General features: G+C 40.3%; 2 protein-coding genes across 2 annotated transcripts in view; one reads left to right on the top strand and one right to left on the bottom strand.

The window, feature by feature from the left end:
* The window catches only part of LOC123515105, a 13,085-nt gene extending 7,310 nt beyond the window's left edge, over nucleotides 1-5,775 (top strand). Inside the window, exons 2-4 of the mRNA XM_045273544.1 lie at nucleotides 705-925; nucleotides 1,176-1,379; nucleotides 3,415-5,775. Of these exons, the coding sequence (XP_045129479.1) occupies nucleotides 705-925; nucleotides 1,176-1,379; nucleotides 3,415-3,634 (645 nt within the window). The 3' untranslated portion in view covers nucleotides 3,635-5,775. The remainder of the gene's footprint in view (nucleotides 1-704; nucleotides 926-1,175; nucleotides 1,380-3,414) is intronic.
* A 318-nt stretch (nucleotides 5,776-6,093) lies between these two features.
* LOC123515100 (glutamate receptor ionotropic, delta-1-like) lies at nucleotides 6,094-9,421 on the bottom strand. Its single transcript, XM_045273532.1, has 7 exons — nucleotides 9,306-9,421; nucleotides 8,918-9,149; nucleotides 8,690-8,835; nucleotides 8,437-8,535; nucleotides 7,784-7,956; nucleotides 7,259-7,385; nucleotides 6,094-6,650 (listed from the first exon to the last, which is right to left on the bottom strand). Exons 1-7 carry the CDS (start codon nucleotides 9,396-9,398, stop codon nucleotides 6,525-6,527), a joined length of 996 nt encoding a protein of 331 aa, XP_045129467.1. The 5' UTR covers nucleotides 9,399-9,421; the 3' UTR covers nucleotides 6,094-6,524.
* Nucleotides 9,422-12,223: the final 2,802 nt, after the last annotated feature.

Below are 12,223 nucleotides of genomic sequence, written 5' to 3'. Positions count from 1 at the left end.
ACTACTATACTACTACTATTACTACTACTTATATTACTACCACTACTACTACTGCTGCTAATACTACCACTAATACTACTATTCATACTACTACTACTGCTGCTGGTGCTGTTGTTGTGAAAAGAAAGTTGATGCTTACTTAAGGTTTGTGCAAGACTGGATCGTTTAAACACACCAGGTATCTTTGACTTCTTTCACATAACAGCCCGAATACTGCCCCACCTGTGTACAAGCAAAGGCAGTAACAAATGGCAGTAAGAGCGTAAGTCTGTGGGCTGTCTGTTAGGTAGCGAGCCCAGGGAGGCGCGGTCACTCACCCGACCTGCTTTCCACTTTCACTTCCATCAAGCGAGGTCTCGCTGGCTATGTTTTCCCTCCCATTAAATAGCCCTTTTGTGTGTGTTTAGTGTCCCGAATGGTCCACTGCACAAGGTTTAATCTTTAAGGTCATTCTTACGTTAAGTATGGAACTCTGCAATTGTTTGATGATGAATAGTTTCGCAAAACACATTCTCAAATATTTCAACGCCTTATCTTGACTATTCTCATGATGTAAAAAACAGTTGAATAAGGAATCTACACATATATCAAGAAAAGGAAACATTATTCATATAAAACAAGTTCTGCTGGATGTTGGTGGTGATGGTGATGATGACAAACTAATACAAAAATAGAAATAATGAAGGTTTCTGCTTTTCCCTCAGTTTGCTTTGTTTCTGCTGGTGACCACGGGATTGACCTTCACCTCGGCCTTCCCGGAGAAACTTGAAGCCCTCGAGGACAAATTTGAGGATGATGAATATGAGGAGGAGCCAAAGAGACCCTACAGTTTCTCTTGGGCTGCCGCTCGCCACTACAACGGCGACCCGGACCGCGAGCACCAGGAACAACGAGGCGAGGATGGCATTACCCGCGGCGTGTACAGGTGAGTGCTCTCTCTCTCTCTCTCTCTCTCTCTCTCTCTCTCTCTCTCGCCATAACAATTATAGAAAGGAGCGATTACTGACGATTGTTGTTCCAATTCCTGCACAGCTGATCGTGCTTTCTCTCGCCTGGTATTCTCTCAGTTTAGGGATGGCATGCTGTCGGATCAAGCAGGGAAATGAAGTGTTAGGTGAGTGTTGCGTGGAAATTTTGTAAACATAAACGAATCTTATCAAATCTTTGTGTTTCAGGTATGTAGACCCTCGACTTAGAGTACAAGAGATCGTGTACTATGCTGACGACCAAGGCTTCCATGTAGACGCCTCCAATCTGCCCAAGGACACAGCAGCCGTCCAGAATGCCAAGACGAATCACGAGGAGCTCTTTGAAAAGATCCGACAGGAACACGCTCGCATCGCAGCCGAGAGAGCGCTGCTGGAGTCCCAGGAGAACCAGTACGATATTTAAATGACTCGCGGACAACGACCCTCCCTGGAACTTCATCACTGTGGCTTTGATAGGGAGATTTGAGACAGATTTTTGGATCTTTCAGAACTAAATAATGAATATTTGTGAATTTTCGATGACTAACAAGCAGTAAGCAGTGGTCACGTGACTCATCACATACCAGTATATATATATATATATATATATATATATATATATATATATATATATATATATATATATATATATATATATATATATATATATATATATATATATATATATATATATATATATATATATATATATATATATATATATATATATATATATATATATATATATATATATATATATATATATATATATATATATATATATATATATATATATATATATATATATATATATATATATATATATATATATATATATATATATATATATACTGGCACTTTATTTAAAAACAAAACAGTAGTTTCCCAAAGGAAGACCATATCATATTATTGTCACGTATTGAAGAACAGTGGAGGGTTGAATGTTCGTATTTTATGACAATATATGTGTGCCTTTCTTTTTATCATTACACAAATTAGATACTTATCTAGTTTCATGTTAACTTATTCTAACTCTCTCTCTTACATCTAAATAAGAATGTTTTTGCACCTCCGTCATTTGTCGTCTAATCATTCGTTACATTACCGGATTTTTGTGAAACTGTCAGCAGATTGAAGGACTTACGATGAGTTAAGTTGCATAATACAGTGAGAGCGAGTGAGGAAGGTTACTGGATTTCTGACCTCGACTGTACAAAGTAGGGTCTCACCAACACACTGGACAACAGCGTTCATCGGATCACTATGATTGTTTGATGCCGCTGTTCCAGATTGTAATGGTGTGCAGACTTATCTTTCTAGGAAAGCGTAAGGAATGCAGTATAAAGATGAGAAACTTGTACAGTCGTTAACGAAGTCGAGCAGTTTTCTACACTCATATCAACCGCATTATTGCATCCAGCGTCTCGAAATCTGGTGACATGTGAAATTTTCATGTATTTCTTCGCGATTAGCCCATTGTCTTTGTTACCTTGTCAATACGTAGTGTTGCGCGATCTTCTTCCATCTTAATTTTTCTGATATTGTAAAAATCTCAGTTTCGACTATTTATTTATTTATTTATTTATTTATTTATTTATTCATTTATGAAGTTTCTTAGTTACTTACAGGGTTTCTCAACACATCAGAAGACTTAAGATTGAAGGAAAAACGCTGAAAGCAATTAAAATGACTGTTCGTTACTCAACTTATAACCATGAATGTATCACGGCAACTGTGAACCTTTAGTACATTAAACTCGTTTCTCGTATATTAGTTCGTGATGTTACGCTATTTGATTATTTAATGTTATCCTGGTTTTTTCATTGCGGGACTGACCAGCGTCCCGCCATCGCTCTTCGCTCTTCTCACTAGGTATGTCATCTCCAAATTGTGTGCTCCGCTAGAGTTTATAGAACTCATCCTCTAGTAAATCACCCTTACTAATTGACATTACCCTCCTAACTCTTTACTTATTCACAACACAGAGCGAAGAGATCACTGCTTAATGTTAATCTAAGAAACAGATCCTGATGAGAGCAATGATGAACATACAAATGCAAATGTCAATGTTTTATTAAAACATGCCACAATAACATACGATGCCACACCATACCTGAAATACAAATTACATTGACCACATCAAACAAAACAACTGACCATAACTATCATTCCTAAGAATGTATATATTAGCGCAGCCTTTGTAACAATTAGGCATAATTAATTAATCGGACATCAAATCAATCAAACAATTTCAACCCATTAAATTCTAATGACAGTATGACAATCACTATTTCATAATCCGAGTAATTCATGATGATTTGACACAAGAAAAGCACATTTCAGTTACTAATTTTGTTGTCATTTAGAAAGTAAGCTCAATTTTGTATTATACCATTTATTTACAGAGAGAATAAATGTCATCATACTTTTAATTCCCGTGTTTCAGGTATGTAGATCCTCGAGACAGAGTACAAGAGATCGTATACTATGCTGACGACGAAGGCTTCCACGTGCAGCGGGCCTCCAATCTGCCCAAGGAAACGGTGGCTGTCCAGAAGGCCAGAAAATATCACGAGGAGCTCTTTGAAAAGATTCGACAGGAACACGCTCGCATTGCAGCCGAGAGGGCGCTGCTGGAGTCCCAGGAAAACCAGTATGAAATTTAACTCACGGACAACTACCCTTCCTCGAGCTTCATCACTGCGGCTTTGATAGGGAGATTGAATATTAAGGGAGAGAATTTTGGATCTTGCCATGAAAGAAATATGAGCAAGGAAATTGATAAAAATGTGTAATCATTATGCTTAGGAATGGTCACTTGACTTTACACTTTACACGAAGTAATTAGTCGGTTTTCAATGCGCTACAAAAATACTACCATCATTCCAGATGAAGATCGTGACTTGTCCGGTGTTGATGAGCTGGGGAGGGTGAATGTTCGCATATATTAATATTGTCTATGTGCCTTATTTGTATTGTTACAACTAAATCATTTATGTGTTATTATTAAACTATTTTCTTTCGTTTATTTTCCTCTTTTTTTGCTAAGTGGTTAGTGATAGGATATGGAACATAATATGTAAGCTCTGCATCTCCGTCATTACTCGTAGTATCTTCCGTCAGATTTTGTAAGACGTCCGCAGACCATAAGACTTACGACTGAGCGAAATTGCAGAATACGATGGAAGCGAGTAAGAAAGAACACTTCTGAGCACGACTGAACAATGCACGAGACAACAACGTCCAGCGTATTATAATATGTTTCTAATATGCTTTATGCCGCAATGTTAGGCAGACTTTCCTTTTTTTCAATTACAAAGATACTTCCAGAATGATGTGGCGTAAGAAAGAGTCTAACAATGAGGTGCTTTTTCGGTTGTTATCAGAACTATCCCTCTGGTCTCGTTTCCAACTAGCATCTAGGCATCTGGTGACATTTGGAACCTTCATGTATTCCTCCGTTTGTACTTCAGCGTTTTTGTAAGTCGTGAACCAAGCCAGATCTTGTGTTTTGTGCATATGTTTTAATCTTAATTCATCTGATGTCATGAAACTGTCAGAATTATTTTTTTCTTTTTTCTTTATATTTAGTAGATCAGTAGACTAAAGATTAAAATAAATAGTATGCTAAACTTAATGGGAGTACAAAAGGTTACTCTGCTTGTGACCAAGGCTGTGCCAAGACACCTGTGAAGCATTAATATACTCAATTCATTTCACCTGTATTAGCTCATGACATTATATGAATATGCTATTGGTGGGAGTGCAACACTCACACAGACACACACACACACACACACACACACACACACACACACACACCAGCATCCAGTCATCACTTCTCGTTTCTCTTGCAGCGTCATCTAGTCGAAATTCTGTGCATCATTTGAGTTTATAATTCAACTTTCATTAATTAATTCACCCGTGGGAGAAGAGAATAATTCATTACTCAAATATTCGCCTTATACAGTGCATCATCTAGAAGCTGAATTTTAAATATTTTCTGTCTACATCATGATTATGTGCTATAACTTATATATACATACATACATATATATATATATATATATATATATATATATATATATATATATATATATATATATATATATATATATATATATATATATATATATATATATATATATATATATATATATATATATATATATATATATATATATATATGCATTAAGTAGGTAATAGTTATATCATGCATTGTCAAGCGTTTCAGTGCTTTATCTAGACTTCTTTTTGACAGGGTCAAGTAGAAATTATTTAAAATGTTTACTCTATCTTTATGATAATTGAACAAGGTTCTTTATCATCAGTGATAAAAAGAACATTAATAAGAATGTTATTATTCATCTCTATGACTTTTGAAGACAATCCCAATGAGAGGCCAAAATATTTCAAAATTCGAATCCTTTACAGGAACGTCTCCTCAAGGAGTGACATTATAGATACATATTTAACTCGCATTCTTAAACACTTCGACTTCTCATTAGAACTATTTTCAAAGGCTACAGAGGTGATCATTCTTTCTTTGTTTTTCATGGACTTTCACCCTCACTGATGATGCAGAAGACTCAAGTTATGACTAGAATCACGTAAACACCTTAGAGACCCAAGTAACTTTCAATATTTATTTGTTTTTCTAAGTGGTCGAGATGAGACACCAGAATGTTTGAGAACGCGATCCTATGTAAGTTCCAGGAGGAGGAGGAACAGGAGGAGGAGGAGGAGGAGGAGGTAGGAACATGAGAGACACGTTTGTAGTATTGTAAAAATAAAGGCTGTTATCGTACACGTCTCTGTGCATATTGACCTTCTGTGGTATACTGACCGTGCCCAACACTTCCTGAATTGACTAGTTGTGACCTACGCACTAGTTCTCGTTATGTTTCACTTTTCTTTAGTGCAGTATGAATATTATAGAACTAAACTGTATGTATTTGATATATATATATATATATATATATATATATATATATATATATATATATATATATATATATATATATAGAGAGAGAGAGAGAGAGAGAGAGAGAGAGAGAGAGAGAGAGAGAGAGAGAGAGAGAGAGAGAGAGAGAGAGAGAGAGAGAGAGAAGGGTAAGGGGGGAGATAATACAAGGAAAGGAGACGCCCAAGTTGAAGCACGTGTATCTAGTTACCGCTGTGCTCCAGTGGTGACTGACAGGATGGCCTCCTTTCCTCTAGACACCCTGTGGAGAAATTAATGTTTTAGTGCACCTCTACATAGTTACGTGTAGCCAGAGTGATATTCGTGTAAAAGGCCTTCACGAATTCTTCTACCTTTCTGTATCTGTACCTTCTGCGATGTCCTTGACAGAGTCCATGGAACCTATCATTGAGTCTCAATGTACAGGTGAAAAATTCGATGATTTGTGATCTGTTAAGCATATAGAGAGATATAAAAGGACATTCTTTTTCTTTTTCTAGCGTTTGTCATTTTCATATATAAAGAAAAATGTGGTATGAGCCACTCGGACCAAGGACAAGTTTCAGAGATGGAATTCTTTAGCACAACTTGCCTCACTTTTTGGTGAAGGAGAATTTTCTTCGATCATCCCTTGGATGGCACCATTTGCTGAGCACCATCTCTCCGCCCAACACTACCGTGGACGTCACCAGACCCAAGGTTAGCAAGAAGAACGCCGCCTGGAGGAATGTTTTGTATGTATGTCGAGGGATTACTCAATCGTCGCTGTCTTTATACACACACACACACACACAATATATATATATATATATATATATATATATATATATATATATATATATATATATATATATATATATATATATATATATATATTGCATGCAGAAAGACAAGAACTAGTGATGGAGAAAATTGAACGATGACAGTTTGTTTCCACCAGTGGATCATAGAAATAAACTAAAGATCATTCTGCGGACTATACTGAAGATTAGTATTATCAGTAAAGCTTTTATTTCTTCATTAAAACTTGTGCGAATGCCTAAAGTAGTGAGGTCATCAAGTCCAGTGAATTTCAATTCTATAAATCAAATGAGAATCGGCATATGGACCTCAGAACTGTTTTATGTTACGCACTCATGAAATAAATAAATAAACAAATAAACATATAAATAATTGAGGATTGGATGGATGGCGTTAGCTGCCAGATAATGCTCTCTGATCCGAGTCAGTTTGTACACCATGACCTCTCTACTCTGTCCAACAACAGTACATTAAAGTCACCAAGATGGCATTTTCTGGAACTCTTTGAGCACTCGTAACAGTGTACCTGAAGGTGTTGGACGGTGATGGCAGGAGGCCCCGTGGTCTTGCCTGCACGGTTACTAGAGGATCCTCCAGCCACCTCGTCCCCTGCCCACTTGTACACTAGACCGCCCTCTGACAACCGCCGCAAGCTGGAAACATACCACATTCACTTTTAAGTTTGCATCTTAGCCGCGCACAAAGTTATCTTTCAATCACCAAGGTGATACTCATATAGTTACGGTCAGTGGTTGATAAATCTTATACATTCACTTCCCTCAATTTTAAATCTTTTGATCTACTAATGACATCCTCACAAGGTCTTGCAATTGACTAACACTCACCAGACTAGAGAACCTAAAGTTAAGGAAAAACGCCGCACACAATGAAGACGAGCGTGGCACGTTAACCAACTTCTTACCATGACTATATACATACATTGTTCAAAGCTCATACTGGAATGTTTTAATTTGAATTCTTATGCATAATCGAGAATGATAAAGCTAAGAGCTCATGATTTACAACCCTAGCGTGCTGTAAAGGAACTAACATGTCACTGAAGGCGTCCCTCAGGGGAGAGCCGGTGCTGCAGGCGATACCATAGCTCTGGGGCAGGAAGGTCTCTCGGCCAATATGGAATTTGTGTCTCTGGCCGCTCTGTGTGGCTTTCATGACGGAGTTAAGCTGAGCGTTGATGAACACGTAGTACTCCCGCTTTAGGATCTGCCCGAGGTGTAACGAAGGACTTTAAGGGTTGATATTGTAAGCGTCTGTTCTTAAACGTTTCGGCACCTTATCTTGGTCACTTCAGTAAGCTATAGTGAATATTTTCTAGAGTTTTCAAGGCCATATGTAGTGGTAAAGCAACGAAGAACAACAAGAAAATAGCTAACCCAATTTATCACCTTTTTGAAGTTTCAAAACAGTTTTAATAAAACACTGCGTTTCAAGAATGTGAGTCATAGAGACATTGAAATGTTAATCAAAATGGTGGCCATCAAAGGGAACGAATGTTCAGGGAACGAATCTGTCAGGACAATCACGAGTAACATGAATCCTATAAGTTATTGATCAGACCAAACCATCAACAAGAATAGCATGAATTTTGGTGGCCCTTCACTGTCCTGTCACTGCCATAGAAAGTCTAATATGTACAGCTTTATGTGGCCATGATTCAGACGAAAGTACTCTCTCTGTTTTTACCATGTCGATACCGCTTTGCGGGGCAGGCAGGAAACTCTCGTCTCTGTCTTCGTGGTTCATGAGCAGCCAAACCTCCCGGTAAATTCCAGTTTTAGCTCCCTGTTAACAGTCAGTGGCCGCCGGAAATAGAATATAGCGTGTGTACGTAAGTAAGAAAGAATATAAAAGCAAAGAAGCAAGGTTGATATTAATATACTAAATATTCTTAACCATGATACAGTTAATCAGGCAACGCAGATCGTCCCTGTGATACCTTTAGGGTCTCCTCAAAGCTGGAGTCTCTGGTGGTGCCAATGGTGTAGCCTCGGCGGCGGGCGTCTGCCAGTTGTTGCAGGGAGTCGATGGGCTTATCAAACGCCGGAATGGCTAGCACTGCTGTCAGGGTTCCAGAATACATGGCTGAAAAACAGATCAGATGCTTTTAATATCTTCCTACTCCGCTGTTTAGTCATGTCCCCGAGGAGCAGCGAGACTGACTCACCGTAAATGTAGAAAGAGAAGAGATACCAGCCGAAGAAAATCAACTTCAGAACCCAGCTGGAGGTGGTGATGAGGTTGTTCTGCACCATCAGATTGCGGTACATGTTAAAGGTGAGCTCCTGAGGGGTGTAGTGCGGCTGATCGGGATGGTCCAACACGTGAACCAGCAGCCGCGTTACCAGGTACAGGAATGGTCCCACCGCTGCCACTGCCACAACAATGCACAACCACACCTGCAATACACACGTACACCTCCACTCATTATTACTATCAATTGAAACTGATAACCAAAAGCCACTAAATGGTTCAGCTGTACCTTAATAGCTTTTATGCAGACAATGGTGAAGAAAGGCGGCAATTAGCGTCATCACCCTCCCCGAGTTACGCACCTCTATTGTGAACGGAGAAAAGACAGCGAAGGTTCTGCTTTTTTCTTTCGGCGCTCCAGACACCAGCGTCGTTGATTCCATATAGTAAGGCATTGTGAAATCCACCACAGTTTCTCGGCTGCCTAGGATTCCATCACATAGCACGAGGGAGGCAGTTATCATGGGAGAGAGGACACAGTACTTTGCCAATATTAGGGAAAAGTGCTTGTCAATATGACACACTATCTATACGAGCTATCAGGAAGTAACAGACCTGGAGCTGACCTGTTTTACGCTTTCAACACTAATGCTATAAAATATAAAAGACCACATAAGTATTTAGACAGACCCTCATGATGCTTTCCCCTATTCTTTTCCAACTAACGGTACATAATCCTTGTTCACAATAAAATGTGATCATGCAAGGACTTGAAATTCCTATAAACTTTCTAATGGAACCTGATAAAAATAGTTTAATAAGTCGAAACGTATACAGACAGCACTCTCAAACGTTTGAGCATCGTTTGTCAACAACACGTATCAGTTTCCGCTGGACATTATCAGGATTTTGAAGGGTATTTTTATCATTCATATGACTTTTAGAGTGTTTTCACACTTCTGGTGATTTGTAAGACTGTTTTCATAATTCTAATAATTTTCAAATATGGTTTAAAAATTCTAGGGATTTTTCAAGTGTTTTCTTAGCTCTAATGATTTTTTTCCAGTACTTTCGAAATTCAAATAATCTTACAGCTTTATATAACTCTTGACGATTTTATAAGACGTTTTCATTGCGTCTAGCAATTTCTAAGGATGTTTTCATAATTCTAGTGATTCTAATTGTGAAGAATTGAATTATATGGAAACACACATATAGGGCCATATTTTGAAACACTTCTCTGCACCTCTATTGCATTGAAAAGGCTATAGTTGAAGTTACAAGGGATTTCAAAGCTGTTTTTTAAGGTCCTAGTGACACATTAACAAGATTTTTTGAGAACTCGGCTAATCATTTCTGTGGGTTTTGGAAATAATCGTGGTGAGAGATCAAAGCTTTTCTGAAGACATAGCATGCAGACATGTACGTACTCTCATTTCCTCCCTCCCTAGTTTCCCTGACCTATACGTACCTGTGATGGAGAGTTCACAGAGTGTAGCGTGGGCTTCGTGTCTGTGAACCTGCCCCACAAGTCCCGTCACGCTGCCGTCAAGTTGCGGGCCGCCCCACTTCCCATCAGGAGGTCGAATGAGATGATACCTGAGAAACCGATGCCATTACCTTCCGTGGTGTTAGGGTAGATGTGTGCCATGGACAGTATTCTGAAGCACTTTTGCGCATACCTAGACTGCATTCAAAGGGCTCTACTTGAATTGACACGCGTTTTTAGGGTGCTTTTTTTTCGTTTCTGGTAACAGATTAACAAGATTTTTACGTTATTATCAGAAGAAACACGCTTGAAAACTCGGCTGATCCTCTCTGTGGCCTTTGAAAATAGTCGTGGTGAGAGAGTGAGGCGTTTCTGAATACAGGTAGTCAGCATTATTAGTGGGCAGCATAATATAGAACCTGAACCACCGTCTAGGCACACACACACACACACACACACACACACACACACACACACACACACACACACACAATTCAGGGACCGCCATGTATCGCTAAACCTACCTTCTTCTTAATGTCACCATTATACTATAATGTTCTTGTGTACAAAAGAAAAAAAAAAAAAAAAAGGAGCCAATCAGCCAATCAATAAATGAATAGATAATGTCACTGAGTAAGAAAAACCATACAATTTAGCTAACATCGAGAAGGCAATTATGATCCGATCAGTGGTAACAAAATAGAACTGCCACACTCACACAGCCACACCCTGCCATACACACACCAGCACCGTGCCACACTCACACACCAACACCCTGCCACACTCACACAGTCACACCCTGCCACACACACACACCAGCACCCTGCCACACTCACTCAGCCACACCCTGCCACACTCACTCAGCCACACCCTGCCTAACTCACTCAGCCCCACCCTGCCACACTCACTCAGCCATACCCTGCCACATTAACACAGCCACACCCTGCATCACTCACACACCAACACCCACCCATACTCACTCAGCACACCCTGCCACACTCACTCAGCCACACCCTGCCACACTCACTCAGCCATACCCTGCCACACTCACTCAGCCACACCCTGCCACATTAATACAGCCACACCCTGCCACACTCACACCAACACCCAGCCACACTCACTCAGCCACACCTTGCCACACTCACTCAGCCACACCCTGCCACACTCACACCAACACCCAGCCACACTCACTCAGCCACAACTTGCCACACTCACTCAGCCACACCCTGCCACACTCACTCAGCCACACCCTGCCACATTAACACAGCCACACCCTGCCACACTCATTCAGCCACATCCTGCCACATTAACACAGCCACACCCTGCTTCATTCACACAGCCATACCCTGCCACACTCACATAGCTATACCCTGCCACACTCACACAGCCACACCCTGCCACACTCACACAGCCACACCCTGCCACACTCACACAGCCACACCCTGCCACACTCACACAGCCACATCCTGCCACACTCACACAGCCACACCCTGCCACATTCACACAGCCACACCCTGCCACACTTACACAGCCACACCCTGCCACACTCACACAGCCATACCCTGCCACACTCACATAGCCACACCCTGCCACATTCACACAGCCACACCCTGCCACACTCACGCAGCTCTACCCTGCCACACTCACACAGCCACACCCTGCCACACTCACGCAGCTCTACCCTGCCACACTCACACAGCCACACCCTGCCACATTCACACAGCTATACCCTGCCACACTCACACAGCCACACCCTGCCACACTCACGCAGCTCTACCCTGCCACACTCAC

The sequence above is a fragment of the Portunus trituberculatus genome, chromosome 38, assembly GCF_017591435.1.
Source record: "Portunus trituberculatus isolate SZX2019 chromosome 38, ASM1759143v1, whole genome shotgun sequence".
NCBI classification, from domain to species: domain Eukaryota; kingdom Metazoa; phylum Arthropoda; class Malacostraca; order Decapoda; family Portunidae; genus Portunus; species Portunus trituberculatus.
Note: the sequence above shows the minus strand (reverse complement) of the source record. Positions and strands in the feature narration are given on the sequence as shown.

Coding starts and splice junctions, on each gene's coding strand:
- LOC123515100 (XM_045273532.1), bottom strand. CDS start 9,398: ATGCCTTACTATATGGAATCAACGACGCTGGTGTCTGGAGCGCCGAAA. Junction 8,836..8,917: donor CTTCTCTTTCTACATTTACG/GTGAGTCAGTCT, acceptor TCTGTTTTTCAG/CCATGTATTCTGGAACCCTG. Junction 6,651..7,258: donor TCACCGTCCAACACCTTCAG/GTACACTGTTAC, acceptor ACATTCCTCCAG/GCGGCGTTCTTCTTGCTAAC.